General features: G+C 44.4%; 1 protein-coding gene across 4 annotated transcripts in view; it reads left to right on the top strand.

Annotated features, from left to right (window-relative positions):
- col12a1a (collagen, type XII, alpha 1a) overlaps positions 1 to 19,095 on the top strand; it is a 56,816-nt gene that overhangs the window by 4,145 nt on the left and 33,576 nt on the right. For 3 of the 4 annotated variants that reach the window (XM_048227289.1, XM_048227291.1, XM_048227290.1), the window contains exons 3-23: positions 449 to 565; positions 703 to 846; positions 1,248 to 1,298; positions 2,175 to 2,438; positions 2,645 to 2,809; positions 2,904 to 3,077; positions 3,294 to 3,584; positions 3,692 to 4,294; positions 5,122 to 5,403; positions 5,568 to 5,843; positions 6,306 to 6,578; positions 11,597 to 11,866; positions 13,475 to 13,741; positions 14,021 to 14,213; positions 14,306 to 14,427; positions 16,638 to 16,787; positions 16,901 to 17,020; positions 17,194 to 17,358; positions 17,514 to 17,660; positions 18,217 to 18,356; positions 18,943 to 19,072. In XM_048227289.1, the coding sequence (XP_048083246.1) occupies positions 449 to 565; positions 703 to 846; positions 1,248 to 1,298; positions 2,175 to 2,438; positions 2,645 to 2,809; positions 2,904 to 3,077; positions 3,294 to 3,584; positions 3,692 to 4,294; positions 5,122 to 5,403; positions 5,568 to 5,843; positions 6,306 to 6,578; positions 11,597 to 11,866; positions 13,475 to 13,741; positions 14,021 to 14,213; positions 14,306 to 14,427; positions 16,638 to 16,787; positions 16,901 to 17,020; positions 17,194 to 17,358; positions 17,514 to 17,660; positions 18,217 to 18,356; positions 18,943 to 19,072 (4,344 nt within the window). The remainder of the gene's footprint in view (positions 1 to 448; positions 566 to 702; positions 847 to 1,247; positions 1,299 to 2,174; positions 2,439 to 2,644; positions 2,810 to 2,903; positions 3,078 to 3,293; positions 3,585 to 3,691; positions 4,295 to 5,121; positions 5,404 to 5,567; positions 5,844 to 6,305; positions 6,579 to 11,596; positions 11,867 to 13,474; positions 13,742 to 14,020; positions 14,214 to 14,305; positions 14,428 to 16,637; positions 16,788 to 16,900; positions 17,021 to 17,193; positions 17,359 to 17,513; positions 17,661 to 18,216; positions 18,357 to 18,942; positions 19,073 to 19,095) is intronic. The other variant, XM_048227292.1, reaches the window with a different exon arrangement.

Raw genomic sequence — 19,095 nt, 5'->3', positions numbered from 1 at the left:
TGATGCAACTTTATTTGTAAATAGTTAATGTGTTGGGGCTGGTTGGGCATGCTTTGAATTGATTGCATACAGCATGTTATGTATGGTCACCTCAATGTTTGCATTGGGTTCTATATTTGTGTGGAGGTAGTCTGTACTTCATGTTTTGAGTCTTGACTTTCTGTGCTTGAGCTGCATACCATGAGTTACCTGGTTTTTGCAACTCAAACAAAAGCCATTTTACCATAAAATGGCTCACTACGATATATATGTCACTTTATGTTACCTTTTCGTCACCTCGTCCTTTGTTGGCTCTTTTTGTCCTGCCCAACAACAAAACGATCAGCTTCAATCGTGAAGTGTTTGTCGTTGGGAAAAATATTTTGCCTAAAGTATTAAATAATTACAAATTTAGTACATATTTCACTTGTACTAGAGAAGCTAACATCGATAACTTCTTTGTTCACAGTGGAGCCTCCCTCAGACTTGAAATTTAAAATCCTAAATGAAAACACAGTAGAGATGACCTGGAGGCTCCCTACATCACCAGTACATGGGTTCAGGATTCAAGTTATTTCAGACACAGGTGAGTCTTCCTCTATCATTCTAATGCTGTACCACAGCTTTCATGCGTTGTGTTTTACAAAATATGTTCTGAATATGAACTTTTTTTTAATGAAAATGCATGTATTTCCATTAATGGGTATGATTCTTTTCTTGCAGATGAACCATCCAAAGATTTCAGTCTTACAGCCTCAGCCTCAACTATGTCCATTACTGACCTTACACCAGACCTAGACTACTCAGTGTCTATAAACTCTTATCTTGGGGCAGAGGAGAGTATACCCATTTTTGGCCAACTGACAAGTAAGTAATAATGTTCAGGAATAAAACATTAAGAGTCCCTTCCTATTTTCAACATATTTCATAAATACATATAACAACAATATGTAACATATCCTATAATATTCTAACATATTCCAATCCCCCCCAATTCCAATCCTCCCTCACCTTTCTTATGCAGCCCTTGCCACTTAATCTACTAAACCCCCACACTTTGCACAAATAGGCTGACACCAGACATAATTTCACTGCATTTCTTACTTCCAGTAACTATATGCATGTGACAATAAACTTCCTTGTATCCTTGTATCCTTGTAACATATCCATATGAGCAGTTACTATCTTATATCTGTATATCTGAACTCAACATGATCGACCAAAGAAAGATCAACAATGCTTGGAATAACTTAAAATGTTTCTTTCAGTTCAATCAAGTAACACAAGTGGAATTCCAAAGAAGCCGTCTGATGCAGTTAGTGAGTATTTCAGCCCCGACTTCCCTATTTCTTCACTGAAATATTTTCCTTCTCCAAAAAAAAAAAAAAAAAAAAACTGAGAACACATAATTTTCCTCAACCACTTAGCAGATGTTATGGGATTTTTTGTTTGCTTTTTCCAGGGGACAGCAGTATGTATTTCCCATAAATGATTCAGCCCCTTTGACTGAATAGATTCATCCTTGCCCAAACAGAAAGAGTAGCAGGGAGGCAAAGACAGTGGTTGGAAACACACATATAAGTCTGTAATTGAAAGCAGTTATGGCGTCAAAATGGAGGGAGAGTTTGAAAAGAACCCTGTCCACTTCAGCGTTGTTGAATGAAGAGGTCCTTGTATTCCCACAATACATAGAGTGAGCTGAGGTCACTTCTTTGCCAGTTCCAAACATGGCATACTTTTTGAAAGAAATGGAAAACATTACAGTTTTGGCCTTGAGTTTTTGTCAGTTGAGTATTGTGCATAGTTCTGACACTGCATTAAACAAATCTCAAAAGGTAAGAATGTATTCATTCACCAAAAATGCATCCAAATTTGGTTAAAAACATTTTCTTTACAGATTTCTAGATTACATAATTTGGGAATAGAAGAAAACCAGTGCAGTTTACCCCAGTGCACATGCAGATGTTAGGTGGAATGTTTCCAGAGGATCAAAATGATTAGACAATCATTTATTCCAATTTTAATCGTGCGTTTCTGTCTGGCCATACAGTACGTCCATTAGAACATTCAAGGGAATGAACATTTTGTGTTTATCCAAATGCAAAAGGCAGTTTTCACTGTCACAAGGGAAATGGTCTAATAATGAAAGCATCCTGTTTTAATCCAGCTCTCTCTTGCTTTCTACTTGTCTCTAGAGTGCTCGGTCAGTGCCATTGCAGATCTGGTCTTCCTTGTGGATGGCTCATGGAGTGTTGGGCGGGATAACTTTAAGCATATCCGCAGCTTTATTGGTGCCATGGCTGGAGCGTTTGACATTGGAGAGGATAAGACCAGGGTGGGAATTGTGCAATACAGTACCGACACTCGCACTGAGTTCGACCTGAACAAGCACTTCAGGCGTGGAGACCTTTTGCGAGCCATCAAAAATTTGCCATACAAAGGAGGCAACACAATGACGGGTATATAATGTGTATAGTTAATAGTCTAAGTATTCAGTTTAGTCTTGCCAACTGCCGCGCTAAATGAAATGATTTGCAGAGTTGGAAATTTGTTACAAGGGTTTTACAAGTGGTGGCAATAGATTTCTTTATTGTAACTGTTACTATACAGAGGAACATTCATCGTGTTCATCAATACTGTTATGTTGTATACTCTGTTCTCCAAGGTGATGCATTGGATTATTTGGTGAAAAATAGTTTCACTGAGGCAGCTGGATCAAGAAAAGATTTCCCCAAAGTAGCCATGGTCATCACAGATGGTAAATCCCAGGATCCTGTGGAGGAGTATGCGAAGAGACTGAGAAATATTGGAGTGGAGATCTTTGTCTTGGGTGAGTAATGAGAGTAACACCCTGTAGCATTATCCAATGTATGCCAAATGAATTATAATTCATAAATGCATAAATTTCTCGTTTGTCTTTGTAGGCATCAAGGGAGCAGACGAGGAAGAGCTGAGAGAAATGGCTTCCACTCCTCATATCAAACATGTCTACAATGTCCCCAACTTTGACGTGATCAAAGATGTTCAGCGACAGCTTATCAATGAAGTCTGCTCAGGAGTTGAGGACCAGCTAAGTTCACTCGTGAGTGGGGATGAACGTAAGTAGAATCTAACTAAACACACCATTGAGAACATTTACCATATTTGATGGATCAGTTGTTTGAGAACTAATCACTAGTCGTTGTATGAATCTGTCTGATATTGCATGTGTATTGACACTTTTTCTTGATAGCCCCATGATACCTCAAAGGGAAGGACTAAGGTACCTCTAAAGACTTGAGACTTACTCATATTTGTTCTTTGTTTTTCCGCAGTTATTGAACCAGCCTCAAACTTGGAAGTCACTGAGATCTCCTCCAAGTCAATGCGGGTGACATGGGACCCATCCCCTGGTGACATCACAGGTTACAAACTCCAGCTGATCCCCATGATCGCAGGCAGCAAGAGGCAAGAGCTCTACACAGGGCCCACACACACGTCCGTCAACGTCCGGGACCTGTCACCTGAGACCGAGTACGAGATCAGCCTGTTTGCTCTGAAGGGCTTGAGCCCCAGTGAGCCTGTCAACGCCATGGAGAAGACCCAGCCTATCAAAGTCTCCATGGGTGAGCCTGAGGCTATTCTTATCTGCTAATTATACAGTAAATATATATATACATATACATACAGTATATATATATAAGAACTAGGCACATTTTTTTCTCCTTCACAGATTGTTCTCTTGGAGTGGATGTGCAGGCAGATTTGGTCCTTCTGGTGGATGGATCTTACAGCATAGGACTGGCTAACTTTGCCAAAGTCAGAGCTTTCCTTGAAGTGCTGGTCAACTCCTTTGACATTGGTCCCAACAAGGTCCAGATCAGCTTGGTCCAGTACAGCAGGGACCCCCACACTGAGTTTACCCTAAGCAAGCACCATGACATCGCCTCGATGGTGAAGGCTGTGAAGACCTTCCCATACAGGGGTGGCTCCACCAACACTGGGAAGGCCATGACCTACGTGCGAGAGAAGATCTTTTTGCCAGTCAGGGGGGCTCGTGATAACGTACCGCGGGTCATGGTCCTCATCACCGATGGCAAATCCTCCGACTCCTTCAAAATCCCAGCCACCAATCTGCGTAATGCGGATGTGGAGATCTTCGCCGTGGGCGTGAAAGATGCTGTGCGTTCTGAGCTGGAGGCCATTGCCAACCACCCAGCCGATACGCACGTGTACGAGGTGGAGGACTTTGATGCATTCGAGAGGATTTCAAAGGAGCTCACCCAGTCCATCTGCCTCAGGATTGAGCAGGAGCTGCTAAACATCAAAAGAAAAAGTAAGTGAATTCAAAATGAATGCTTTGCCATGGCATGTATTGACATCCATGGTTATCACAGGTATTAGGTTATTATTCTGTTGTGAGTGAATGTCTTCACTACTCAGAAAGTTGAGAAGTTGTCTGGACAATATAGTAAAAGATGGAGAAGTTTTCCGGACTGTTGTAGAATAGAAAAACAACTCTGCTTCAACTGACAAAGCACGGAATAAATATTGTGCTTGTGAAGTGTATGTGAGCAGACCTGATCTGTTTCATGTCAATTTTGGAGATCACTTGTTTTGTCCAGCTGGGCTTTCGTCCGGCAAACACAAAGTGTGGCTTTGATTGTTTTAAGTCTAGCCGAGCATGCCCCTAAATACTGAAGATCCAGATGCCTAAATGTCGAAGGATATTGTTACAGCATGTGTTATCGCTAAGTTTCTCAACACTATGACAACAGTACACTCACTGTTAGTTTGACCTAATTACTATCCAAATTGGGATTGGGACATTGGGATTGCTTTCTAAAATCACAATGAAGGATGCGTTTCATTGCCTCAGTAGCAACACGTTAGCAATACTGACTTAATCTGTTTGTAATGGACTGTATGGACAAGGGAATTTAAATCACCAGAAGGGAGGTTTCAACAACATTCTGTATCTGTCACTGCTTTGGCCCAATCTGTTGCTCTTTAATTTGATATATTGTACTTGTAATTGTGTCGAAAGATTTGCTAAACAGATCTATTAGGGCTCCGATTTTTTTCATTTTTTTTTTCATCTTTCTATCATTAAGCAGGTATCAATATGAAAGTGAAGAGTTGGCTTTAATCTAACCCCCACAGGCCTGGTTCCTCCAAGAGACCTGGCATTTTCTGAGATTACCTCAAGGAGCTTCCGTGCCACCTGGATCTCCGATGTCACCAGAGATGTCATGTCTTTCCTGGTGCGCTTCCGGCCTGCCGCTGACACCACTGGTGACTACATCTCCTTGGTAGTGCCAGGGGACACCACCACAGCCATCCTGCCACACCTCATTCCTCTGACCAGATACGAGGTCATTGTCATTGCCCAGTATGACAAGGGAGACAGCTTTCCTCTAACAGGCGAAGAAACTACACTAGAAGGTAAGAAGCCAACATCTGAGCCCTCACAAACCGCTAAGAGAAGAAGGCCTTTGTGTTGGTTCTTGCACTGATCTGTTCTGGCATTCAAATAGTAAAAATGTTAAGTAGGGCTAAATAATCACACCATTGCCTGCACGGTTTGACAAGAGCCATGTCTGTTTCAGAACAAGGAACTGTTCGAGACCTCAGGGTGTCAGAGGAGACTACCAGTAGCTTCCGAGTGTCATGGCAAGCAGCGCCTGGATCAGTGCTGAGGTATCGGCTTTTCTACTATGCCATCTCGGACCCTGGGCAGCAGCTGGAGGCGGAGACGGATGGTAAAACCACCACTATTGTGCTGCAGGAGTTGTTTCCCATCACCACCTACCGGGTCTCAGTAATCGCAGAGTACACATCTGGCCAGGGAGAAGCCATGGAAATTGACGGCACCACTAAGGAAGGTCAGTAACACTCTCACTCGTAGGGAGAGTGAACATCTGTCCTGTGGACTTACCAATCAAGTTAATGGCGTTGAGTGAGGGATTTTGGCAGCTGAGTCAAGGATTGAGTTGAGCTTTGATATTTACAAAAGCTGTTTTTTTTTTTTTAATTAAAAGCATCTAAACTTTTGTGATCAAGGTTGTTGGGGTATTGCTAGGTGATCATTAGTGTATGGTACACCTTATGGATAGTGATGTGAATTGGAGAGAGAGAGAAAGACAGACGAGTTGATACCCCCTGAAAAGCTGTGGGTTCAATTCCCAGCTTCCACTGTTGTGCCCTTGAGCAAAGCACTTAAGGCACCCGAGTTGCTCTGGGGACAATGGCTGTAACATAATTGACATATGTAAGTCGCCTTGGATAAAAGCATCTGCCGAATGAGTAAATGTTAATGTAATGTAAATCCCTTGTATCCCCTACAGCTACCGGTTCTCCACGCAACCTGCGCGTGTTTGACGAGACCATCTCTACCATGCGCCTCTCCTGGGAGGCAGCGCCCGGGAACGTGGTGCAGTACAGAGTGGCCTACAAGTCAGCCGAGGGCGGAGAGAGGAAAGAGGAGGCCGTAAAGGGCGACACCACCACGGTCCAGCTGAAGAATCTCGATCCGGCCACCGAGTACGAGTTGTTTGTGAGTGCGCGGTACTCCTCTGGAATCGGCGACCCGCTTCTGGGCAAAGGCACCACTTTGGAAGGTAAGGGGGGAAAATGTTGCTGTTGAGTCTTGCAGCTTTAACTATCTGTCAGTGGGTTTTTGGTGTGATGTCGAAGTTTTAGAAGCTTGCTCTAGGCACAACTGGTGCCGGGAAGCAGACCCACTGAGGATTTTGTGGCGGTATTGTGGTCTGACTCTTTTTTTTTCGTCCTTCCTGCTGCCGTGCTGTGAGGCTGAAACCATCGGATGGATAGTGTCTGACATGGTGGCCTCGGGGTGGGCTGAAGGTTTTGGTTTTGTTACTTTCAAGGCTACTTAGGAGGCTGCTTTCTGTTTGATCACCTTTTATCTCAGAGTAAAGATGACAGGCGCTGCTGTGCTGTTTTTGGGAAAAACTTCCTGGCCCCTGCTAGATTACTCCAGCCTCCATTCCACTGATCCCAGGCAAACATTCAACATGGCCTGGCCATGTGCACACCACATTTTGTGCGTCTCTCCATTTCCTCACCTCCCACTTTAACAGAGCAACAGATTTGAGCCGTTTTTTTTTGGGGGGGGGCTGAGTTTTCAAAGCTTCCTCCTTCCTAACATGTTGCTTCAGTAACATGGCTTTTGTGTGCTCCATATGTCGGAGTGAGGTCTAACTCCCACCCAGCACGCTGAGGTGCGGAAATAGGGTGGGGGCAACAGCAGACCCCATAAAGCAACGCAAGCCTTCCCATTGCCATCAGGCTGCTGAAAAAGAGGGCTCCTAACTGTGGCTCCTCCTGAATTACAAACTATTCTTTAATTCCACACACACACACACACACACACACACACAGGTGTCACTAGTTAAAGTAGTGTTTTTTTCCCCCATTGCTTTGACTGAGGCAGACTCCAGTGTGTTGACCCTTAAGAATAACAAATAGTGGAGCCATCTGTTCCAGGTTGGCCACTGCAAAAGTAAAGTCCTCTGTGATGGACAGGGGCCACTGGCCAGGGGTCAGGAAGGACTAACATCCTGGGGCAGTCGGAGGCCACATGGTCATTGGGCTCCGTTCACCTGGAACTGACAGGCCACTGATTCGTCACGTTGATGTCGGCTTAGCATCAAAGAGGTCATCCCAGGGGTTTGTTTCTGGAGGAGATCTGGACGCTTATGCCACAATCACAGCCAAAGCAGCTTTGACCATCAGGGACAGATCTAGATCTACATCTCTCATCTCGACTTGTCAGCAGCATAGATGTGTAATGTGATTGTCAAGTGTGGACTCAGGGTCACGAGAAGAATTAGCGGAGCTGGTTTATGTTACAGACTCAGAGTCGACGGGTCGCGTAAAGGCCCCAGGCAGTAGGACCTGAGCGGGTAGATGTGTGATTTGCGGTGAAGGCTGCAAGGGAGTGAATTTGCCAAAGTTGCTACAAGCAGACTAACTGCCGTGGTGTCTGTTACACATTCTTTCTGCATGCGCCTAATCATGCACTCTTCGTTCAAGTTCCTGAAAGGTCAAATTAATAAGAAAGACTTAGGCCACTAACCTTCATAGTCAATTTTCTAATTCCTGGTTAGTTTGACAGGTAGACTCATGAGCTTGGATGTCATATTTGGATGAATGAAAGTAGCTAAAGCCAGAATGAAGACATTTTACCTCAAAGCAAAAGGCCTACAAAGGCATTGAAGTGATCTCCCATTCCAAGGAAACCGAGCGAACTCCTTGTCTCTCAGTGCCTTCGCTTTTCTGTTGGCAGCAGCCTGGTCATTAGAGATGACATTAAGCCCTGGGCACTTTGTACTCTGCAGAGGCATTTTGGGAACAACAGCGAAGTGTTCCACCATGAAAAGTCACCATGGCTTAAACTTTAACTCCCTCCCTATGAGGTGAAACCATGAGCAGTAGCCATAAAAATTCCTCAGGAGAACCCACCCCCCGCCCCCACCCTCCGCTCCACTGCTCACCCCACTCCCCTCTCTCCCATTTGACTGAAAGCGGTAGCCCCGTGGAGATTTAGAGCCTGTTTAGAGACTTGTGGACTTGCTGACTCACCACAGTGACTGTCTCAGGGAATGACGCAAAGCCTCCCTGACTTGACCCACGCCGGGCTCACTGTCGTCGCGAGAAACAAGGTCGCCCTTTGTGTTCTGGTGCCGCCAGCCTCTGGGCACGCTCAGTAGGAGGCATATCCGTCCAGTCAGCGCAATGGCCAAGCAACAGTCTGAGGGAACCGGGCCTGTGGTGGGAGTGGATTATGACATATGCCCGACTGGACCGCTATCCCCGCTGGTGGGAAGACATAATTACAGTTCGGGAATTCTGCATGATCCGAGCAGAATTCTATGCACTCTTGCTTGTTACTCCATGTCGTCAGTGCTTGTGGTACAGTGTGGGATGATCTGATAAAAAAACAGTGGTTTGTTGGCCAGCGTTTTCTTCCTACTCAGCATCAAACTCTCACTGTGTGTCAGAGTGAGTACAGTTGGGCCCCATCCATTGCATTCAAGCCCTTTTTCATGTTTAATTATCAAGAACTATTCTTCTTTATGTGAGAGTGAAGTCATCAGGTGACTGCAGTAGAACTAGTGAATTGTATTTCATCTCTCATCAAAGGGTCTTTTGGAAAATTGGCCGTGCAGACTGAGCATGTGCCAGCCCTTTGAGTTACCCAGAGCCAGCTCCTTTTTAATGATGAGGTCGTCTGAGGAGAGGGGGGCAGAAAAGGGCATCCTCTGGCCTCCGGTGAAGTTGGAGGCGGCCTGGCCAAACGAACACCCAGGTGGACCAAGAACAGGCACCATAAAACAGTGGAAGTCGTGAAACTCAAAAGAGCCCTCGGCATTAGAGTGGCATGGTTGGGCTCATCAGGGTCTCTCGATGGGGAAACTGTCCTGAAATAACTTACAGCTGACCACATATTCAAATTAAAAAGGTTGCATGAACAAAGATGTTGTCTTTCTCTCTAAGAGGGCTGTTTGTCTTGTAAGATGTTGGCCTTTGTCCACTCTAAATTGCAGGGTTGCATCAACAACCAATATCACGGGCAGACAGAATGAGAGAGATGTTGGCCCACTCTCTGTAACATCAGGTACTTATTTAAGAAGATTAAGGCTGTCCTACTGGGTAGGATGCCCATGTTATATGTCATTGGCTCTCCCACAAGCCACTTTGACCAAACATAACTCAATGCTTATATGGACTGCTCCCTGTGGAATTTGCTGAAGGGCCTTCTTTTCACAGATAGGACATGTTTTGAATCTCAGACATTTTACAGATTTGCTAAAACATGCCAAAAGATACAAGGCACAAGCCACATCGTAGTCTAGTTTGGGATTGATTTCCTTATGGGCCATTAAAATTAGGATTAATTAATTGTTGTCCAAAAAGGAGGAGTGCTTTTATGGGGGGGCTACCAAGATTGATGGTCCTTGTGGAATGTGGAGCTTAGTTAATAATTACTATATATCAAACTGACATGCTTTGAACTAAAAAGACAAAGCACCCATTGGCAGCAAAACAATCATAATCTACTAATGGATATTATATCTTTAAGACAATTTGCCTGATCCATTGAAGGAACTCTCACTTCAGTGTCCACTGATGGAAATGTAATAGTTTTACGTGACAGGTTTGGATATCTTTAGTACCTAATCTTTCTTGGCTTTTATGTGTTTGAAAAGAGAATGCATAATCTTAGTAAACAAACATCACAATGCATGAGTTGAGCCACTGGCTCTCTCTCCATTTGAATGGTGGAAAAGTGTCTTTTTGTCTGCAGAAGTCATTATCATATGAGCTTGTCCCTGTTGTGCATCGTCGGTAAATTCAGTTCGTGGAGCTTGGCAGGGTAGGCGTTCCCTGGATCAGAGCCACTTGGCATCTACTGTTACCACGGCACAATATATTAGACAGGCACTCGAAAGACTGGAATTCCTCATAGAGTTTATTTTTTCAAATCTGGATCTTTTCTTAAAGTAATTCATTCCCCTTGCAAGGGGGTTTGTCACATACTGAATCCTTGAATAAACATCCACTTCCACATCTGTGTTACATAGAAAAATATAGATGTACAACTCATATAAACTAGTTAGGTAACTGAAACGCACAGTGTAGTTAGCAGGGTGCTCAAAACTTAATGATGAAACTTAATTTCATAAGCTTCTTGTATGTTGTTATATATCAAGTAAGACAGCCATTTTATCTGATTTGTAGTTGAGAACTGAGAACTTCAGACTCAATAACCGAGTCGGAAAGAAAATGTGTGCACTCGGTAACTCCTGGGTCTTGTGGTCTCCTCTGACTACTTTTTGGAGTCACACTCACTGGCATTGTGGCTACTGCAACTTAGATCCAACATTTCATCTACAAGTGGAAAAGTGGAGTGAGGGCGCCAGACCACATCCGAGGGCTAGGGGCTGGAGACAGGTAGCCGTCGTGTGGCCTGATCTGCATACTTGGATGAAGTGTTGAGAGAGAGAGGGAGCTGGCCTGCCGCTGCCAGAGCTCTGCCTCAGTGGGCGTCATCAGCGCCGCCGCAAAGACCCGTTGCCCATCATTTCACATCCCATTATTCCTCCTCCTCCTCCTCCTCCTCTGCTGCCTCCTTTCCCTCGAGGGAACACGCGCACGAGAGGGAGAGAGAGAGAGAGAGAGGGCGCACCATCTGCAATTTTTGAAAATAGCATTTAGTAGGTCGGGTTCACGTGCCTGATGGAAAAAAGAAAGAAATGATGCCTGATGGATTGATGGATTTTGCAGCTCTCTCTCTCTCACTCGCCCAGGGGCAGCCCGATTATAGACAGAGTAAATCTGTACAAGCCCAAAAGGGCCCAAAGGGTTAAGCAGGATGAGAAGCCCGCCTGTCAGGGGCTTTGGTGCAGTTTTGTCTGGACCAGGACGAATCTTTGCTTTGCCGCAGAGAAATTAAGGGATTGAGCCTTTGGTGTTTGATTGCTGCAAATATCAGCCAAGACTGCTTCCTTGGCGTCCTTATCCTAGCTGTCATGTGATATTTATCTATGTGTGTCTGTGTCTGTGTGAGTTAATTCTTCCATTCTAACCCCCGCTTCATTCTCCCATGCAGAACTTGGCTCCCCAAAGGACCTGGTCACGAAAGACGTCACCGACACCAGCTTCGCTGTCCTCTGGACGGCGGCTCCTGGCAACGTGCGCCGCTACCGGGTCACCTGGAAATCCCTCTTCACTGATGAGGCGGGTGAGAAGACTGTCCCCGGAGGCGTGACCACCACGGTGCTAGACGGTCTCACGCCAGAGACTCGCTACAAGGTTTCCGTCTACGCAGCTTATGGCCATGGAGAGGGGGAGCCTCTAGTGGGAGAGGAGACCACAGATGGTAAGCTCATTCCACCCTCGTAATGTCTCCACCAGGTGCCGGGACCCCTCTCCCCCTTGTTGCTTGAGATGGGTTTTTCTCGTCCCCAGGTTACCTCAGGCCTGAAAAGGAAGACTAAAAAAAAAAACAGAAATGTGTGATGTGAAAATGCTTAACAGCATCTAAATGGGATATAGACATTTAGTTGGAAATTGGGGAAAAATATCAGTGTATCAGAAACATGTTCTCATAGTAATGAGGCAAAGTAGTTATGAGGCGAGGCAATTTTGTGTGGTGTTTGGACATCATCCCTAGTTGGTTTCATTGGCCAGAGCAACAATGTTTAAAAAATGTTTTTTATAGTTTATCTGCACCTTTGTGTGCAAAAGATTCGAGACACTAATTATCTGTGACAATAAACACTGAGGAGAAATAATACGGAATAAATACATCATTACACAAGCACGATGGTGTGCTCAGACATATACTAGAGTCCAAAGGCCTATATCCTAGCCCACTTTAAAGTTTCACTTTAAAAACATAGTCTCGAGACTTAGAGGAATGTCAAAAACACAGACCTTTAAGACAGAAACGTCAGCCTCAGCGTCCAGTGCCTAGCTTTATGTGGAAAAAGTGAAAAAAGGTGACAGTTATAACTTCTTTCTTTTAAGCATGGTGTTGGCGTCATCTCTGTTGGCGGGGTATTTTTCTGTTCATTTAGAAATGCCAGGGTAAGGTCCTGTCCTTTTTTAGTTTCTCTGTCTGCGTGTTAGAATGTGTGATGTTTGTGTGAAAGAAAAACATTGCAGGGCCAATGACGTACTGTGTCACACCTGTTCTGTGTTATCAGGGGGGCTGTGGGACTCAGACATGTTTAAGGGTAGTGGGGGCAGAGTGTGTTATTTCTCTGCTTCACTTCACGTGGGGATCGAGATGAGAAAAGCATACACTGTGCTAAAACGGACTCGGATTTGGGAATTTATGCACTGGTTGCTAGGACAAAATGTGCTAACGGAAAAAAGTGTCGCCCGCTTTATTTATTGATTTTGGCCACCAGACAGAGTACAATTTGAACAGAAAAACAACCTGAGTGCACCTCAAAAGTACTGTATGTTTTATGTTTGTGGTCTCTGCACTCTTGACAGTCTGAAACCAGCAGTCGTGTGTTGGGTCCATAGCATTCAGGATGAAAACTTGGGAGCCATGTTTAAAAAAAAACATCCAGATTTGGAATCATGTTCCAAGGATCTTCATGAGCCTTGAGTATTCTTCCTTGATCTTCCCATGCCAATACCATAGCGTGGCTCGTGATATGGAAAGAGAACATGTGATGTGGGCAGGCGTAGAATGTCTGCGTATGGCTTGGAAACCCACTGTCTCAACATGACTGGTTTTCACATCCGGCCATGGAATCAGATAGATCTATCTTGGCGGATGCGTGCACACCAAAATGTGGAAAAGGTATTCAGCATGAGCTCAGGGGATTTAGATTTTCCAATTGCTTAAAGATGCAATTTCACACCGTTTAGGGAGACATGGTGCTTTCCTCTTTACACGGGCTAAATGAACTAATCCCTGAGAGGATGTAATTTCTGTGCCTAATAGTGGTGCTTTTCCTCACATTCACAGTGTCCGCAGCTGCTAGGGCGCTGACCGTCACCGAGGAAACGGAACGGAGCATGCGTGTGACGTGGAAGCCGGCCCCTGGCCCTGTCGTCAACTACCGGGTGACATACAAGCCACAGGTCGGGGGTCGGCAGCTGGCCACCAAGACGCCAGGGGGCAACATCACGACCGTCCTGCGACGCCTGCAGCCCATGACCACCTATGACATCACAGTGATACCCGTCTACAGGCAAGGAGAAGGAAAAGCAAGGCAAGGAGTAGGAACGACACGTACGTTGGTCCATAATTAAACACTTGGGTTGCTGATCAGTGCCAATAGACCTTTGATTGGCATGAGTGTGGTAGGGAGGGGAGTGTGTGGTCAGATCGTGGAATAATTTCAATTTCTGTGTAATGCTTTACATAGTATTTAGTTTATTGGTTTTACTCAATACATCAGAAACATACAATAAATCCATGACGAACCACACAGGTGCTAAGGCATTACTTGCTTTTTTGACAAAAAAATCACATATATTGCACTTATGTGATCATGTTTTTTCCCTCCAGTGTCACCGTATAAAGCTCCTAGAAACCTGCAGACATCTGAGCCCACTAGGACGAGTTTCAGGGTGACTTGGGACCCCGCCCCTGGGGAAGTGAAAGGGTACAAAGTCACCTTCCATCCCTTAGGTGATGATATAGACCTTGGAGAGCTTCTTGTAGGACCATATGACAACACAGTTGTTCTGGAAGAACTGAGGTACTTCATATATCAAGATTATAATGTAGATTATAGTCATGCACTGGATTGTAGCAGATTGGTCACTGAATTATTCCTACACGTTTTCTCAGGGCTGGAACCAAATACAGTGTAAATGTCATTGGCATGTTCGATGGAGGAATGAGCATGCCATTGGCTGGAGAGGAGAAGACCACTCTGTCTGATGCACCTGAGATACCGTTTTACACTCCAGGTACTGCACCATGCTGCTTGGTCCTGCTCACACCCACTTAGATCCTGTGGCCCAAGTTTATGCTCCTCCTCTAATGCTATGATCATGCTCTGTGTAGTGCAGCCACAGTGAAGTTCCCATGTGAGTTCTTCTCTGTCACATTGTTAAACATATTAGTCTACACTTTACTTGAAGGTATCTACATAAGAGTGACATGACACTGTCATGAATGTGTCATAAACATTCTAAACAAGTCATAAACGTTTATAACATGCGCTTCTGTGATTAAGTGTCATTCGGGTTTTGTCATGACAAGTTAGGGTTAGTGTCATTTGGTTTTTGTCATGACAAGTTAGGATTAGGGTTAGTGTTAGGGTTATGTGTTGTATCATGCCACTCTTATGTAGATACCTTCAAGTAAAGTGTTACCACATATTTCATAACTCAAACCAGTTTTGAACCAGGTAATTGTGTTCCTACACAGATAAACAGACGAGTATTTGAAAGGCTTTCCTTAGAGCTGGCGATGTCATGAACAAGTGGACCTAATGGGCAATCCACATGACAAGTGCAACATCTAATCACGCATGACTTGAGACGTGAGACTTTTAGTCTAAAGAGCTCAATGGTCTGCTCACAATTACTAACTGGTGAGTTCGAGGACACAGAAGAGACTTAGCGCGAGGAAGGGAAAATGTGACATGTCCGATGGAGGAGAGCAAAGGGATCGTGGGGTAGGAATTCCATCGCTAATTGGGAACAGATTCAGTGGCCAGACTTGTCTGCCCTGGACAGTCGTGAGTAGGCGGTCTAGAGCTTCAAACAGAAGGTTTTGTTAGTAATATTTCTCAATTTAATTACAGAACACTTTAATGGGACTTTGTTAGAGTATTGTTTATGCAACTGCTGGCACACATATAATATCTGCTGACTTTACAGTAGCTCCCATAAAGAAGTCTTTGTTTCATCTGACATCTATTTGTTATGGTTGAGGGTAGCTCTCTACGAGAATGAATATTTGGAAAGATGTCAACACCTCAGTGCTAGAACAGGTGTTTCATGATTCTTTATGGGTCGTGTAAATCATTACTTCAGGTTACTGAAATACCTTAGTAATGTTCCTCTCCTACTCCTGTTCATAGCAGCCAAGCAGCGTTCAAACCCAAAAATTATTGGAGCCTGGATGGGAGCTTTGCTTATTAAAAAACATGGCCAGTCTTGATTTGTGGGACTCCATTAATCACCAGACTACTGTATTAGCAGACTCAGTCACAAGAATACCTCATCTTAGCCATATAATGCTAGTGAAAGCAATGGACTGAACCAGTGCCACAGTTTACAGGAACTATTACTGTAAACACACATGAGCAAGCCTAGCGTTTGAAAAGGCTACATGCTGTTGCATGGGACAAGCATCTGTTTTGCTCCATAAATCTTCCTCTGCGTCTAAAATAGCCTTAGTGCTTTACAGCATCTCAGCAGTTCAATCAGGAGCCTGTCTGACAAACATATGTTTTACACACTTCAAGGACTTGACAGGGGTTGTTGTGTTGTGTTTTTCTTTGCTCTCCATATGTTTATAATTCGTGTTTGCCTCTCTTTTCTCAAACCAGTGAGAGGCGGTAAATCAAATGTCATGTAACCCTGTTTTCAGTTACAGTACAGCGACAGGTTATGCAACGTCTGCATGACTGCACATCTGCTGCCTTATTGCTGGGTGCTGTTTGCCCTCCCCCCTCCCCCTTTCTCTTCGTGCAGGTGTCTGGAAAAACTGGGGCAAGCGTTGGATGAAGGAATGCTCTATAATTCGCATAAAGACCCTCATATATCACATGTCATGGGGGCTTCTTTTATCATGCAACAGAGCTGGAAGAGGGCTCATTCAGAGGGATCAGACAAAAGCCTAATTAAATATTTGACGCCATGCCGAAAAATTAATACACTGTGGATTTTGTAGGAAAATTTATGTGAACTGAACTGAAACTGTCTAAATCTTGCAATAAAATGGCGCCTGAAGTGTCGTGTGTCAAAGTGTTTGATGCTATGCCTTGACTTTTCTCCTCAAAAAAAATCTCTGGGTCTTCAACCCAGTCTTTTCTCAGACCCTTTTCATATTCCTCTACTTCCTCTAAATTCCGTTGGTCATATTTCATCAATCAATTTCTTACATGCTGTCTAATAGATCCCTCTGTTTGCCTCCGATTCTAATTGAATATCCTCTGGCCGCACAGATGTTACATGCAAGACCACTGCTCAGGCTGACATCCTCTTGTTGGTGGATGGTTCCTGGAGTATTGGACGCCTGAACTTCAAAACTATCCGTGCCTTCATCGCTCGTATGGTTGGTGTCTTTGACATTGGCCCAGACCGTGTCCAGATTGGTAAGGTTCTCACATATAATTAGATTTACTGAAGGCCTCCACATTCTGTGATTGACTGCCATTGATGAATCCATGCATTTTAGGCTAACTACTTACCCTTTGTGCGTTCCTAGGTCTGGTTCAGTATAGCGGAGACCCAAAAACCGAGTGGCACCTGAACACACACAAGACCCGAACTGAGCTTCTGGATGCTGTGGCCAACCTGCCATACAAGGGAGGCAACACTCTGACAGGTACACTGAGGCTCAACAACGTAAAGATGTTATAGAAGCTTGGTAGAATTCACCTGAAATGCATTCTGACATTTATGGCTATTACAACCACAGAGGCGAATTCCATGGCATAAAAATGTCCTGGTCCAGAGATGATGAATCACTGTAGACATATATCTTCTGTCTCCTCACAGGCCTGGCCTTGAACTACATCCTCCAGAACAATTTCAAAGCCAGCGTTGGAATGCGTGAAACTTCCCGTAAAATTGGGGTTCTGGTCACTGACGGCAAGTCCCAGGACGATATCATTGTCAACTCTCAGAATCTGCGTGATCAGAACATTGAGTTATATGCTATTGGTAAGCATTTTTTTGTAATGACAATAAAACTATGTTTCTTAAATTAAAAACTCACTGAAATAAACCCATGGAATGCGATTTGTAGTTAAGAATGATGGGTTATTACTATAAGCAATGATGCATTGCTGATGTATGTGTGCTGTCCTGGTTTAAAGGTGTGAAGAATGCTGATGAGAATGAGCTGCGGTCCATCGCCTCAGATCCTGATGAGATCCACATGTACAATGTGAATGACTTCTCATTCCTGCTTGACATTGTTGATGACCTTTCCGTCAATCTTTGCAACAGCGTGAAAGGTCCAGGTAAACTATCCAAAGTCTACAGTACATCACCATTTTTTCTGCTTTTCTACTTTTTTTTCAAACCTGTTCACCTGATTCTTTACTGGTTGGACTTGTTTAATAATGATGAATAATGATTTTGTAATGTCTGCAAGTCAGCTCACCCACTTTGTTTTCTTGCAGATGTTCATCAGATATTAAGTGCTGCTATATCTGTATGTAGAGTATGCAAACATGCTATGGGATGAGATGGGCATCTCAGGCAGTTAGATAGTACCCTCATCCATCAGATATTCTTCATATGCTGGTCTGATTGAATAAAAATATGAAAAGTAATCAGTAGTACTAGGGAGGTAACCATGTTGATGTCAACCACTGAAATATGTTACTAAGACATTTAGATGTCAACCACTGAACCGAGCCTTTATTTCTGTCTTGTACTTTCGTGATGATTGAAGGTTCCTTCCTCACAGAGACGTAATGGTTTCACTTTAAGTGAAGTGTAAACCCTGCATCTTAAGCCTGCAGGACAAGTTTTGGCATGCAACCTCTCACTTACCTCATGATCCCCCCTCAGGAGGGCTGGCGGGGCCTACTGACCTGGTGACCTCGGAGGTGACACACTACTCCTTCCGCGCCACCTGGACCGCCCCAGACGGCCCCGTGGAGAAGTACCGCGTGGAGTACATGACTGTGGCTGGAACACAAGCGCAGCAGGTAGGCACGTCAAGCAGGCTGCACGCCGCTGTCGGTTTCCAAGGATGTGAGAACACAGTCGTCTTTCATTTTTGTGTTTGCTGTGCACGGCCCACCTGGGCCAAAGCAATCATTTCGAGCTGCTATGAGCAGATTTATTAGGGATTTCCAACTGTTTGGTGGAATGTGGAACTCCACCAATGGTTAGCCGACCACCAAAATTGAAACAAGCACAAGCCTTTTGGATTTGAACCTTCCTGGCTTTGTCAATGTTATAACTAAAGGAGGCCAAGATGTAGCTTTCTTTATTAAGTGTGTAGGTTCTATGCGGTTTGTATGCCGTTTCATCCTTGTTTAAACACAAGAAAAGGAAAGGAAACTTATTGGAGTATGCTGTACTTGATTAGTGTTCACTGTAAGCACAAATGAAAAACACTTGTAAATGATTAAAAGGCTTGCTTTGTGCTGGATTTGCATTTCGGTGAGGAATGGACAGGAAATCCATCCCACAGCGGTCAGTGAAGAGAAAATTCTCAACTGTGGCCTCAGTGCGGTCTCACCCATAGTTAAAACGAATGACTCATCTGCCCTCATCTGCCATCTGTAGGTGTTTGTGGACGGTGCGGTGACCACACTTGTTCTTGAGAACCTGGACCCACTGACTGAGTATGTGGTCATGGTCTATGCCGTCGTCGGGGACGAAAGCAGCGAACCTCTCAAAGGCACAGAGACCACTCGTAAGTAATCTCCTCCATTCTCA

The sequence above is a fragment of the Alosa alosa genome, chromosome 19, assembly GCF_017589495.1.
Source record: "Alosa alosa isolate M-15738 ecotype Scorff River chromosome 19, AALO_Geno_1.1, whole genome shotgun sequence".
NCBI classification, from domain to species: Eukaryota; Metazoa; Chordata; class Actinopteri; order Clupeiformes; family Clupeidae; genus Alosa; species Alosa alosa.
This window is presented reverse-complemented; position numbering and strand designations above follow the sequence as displayed.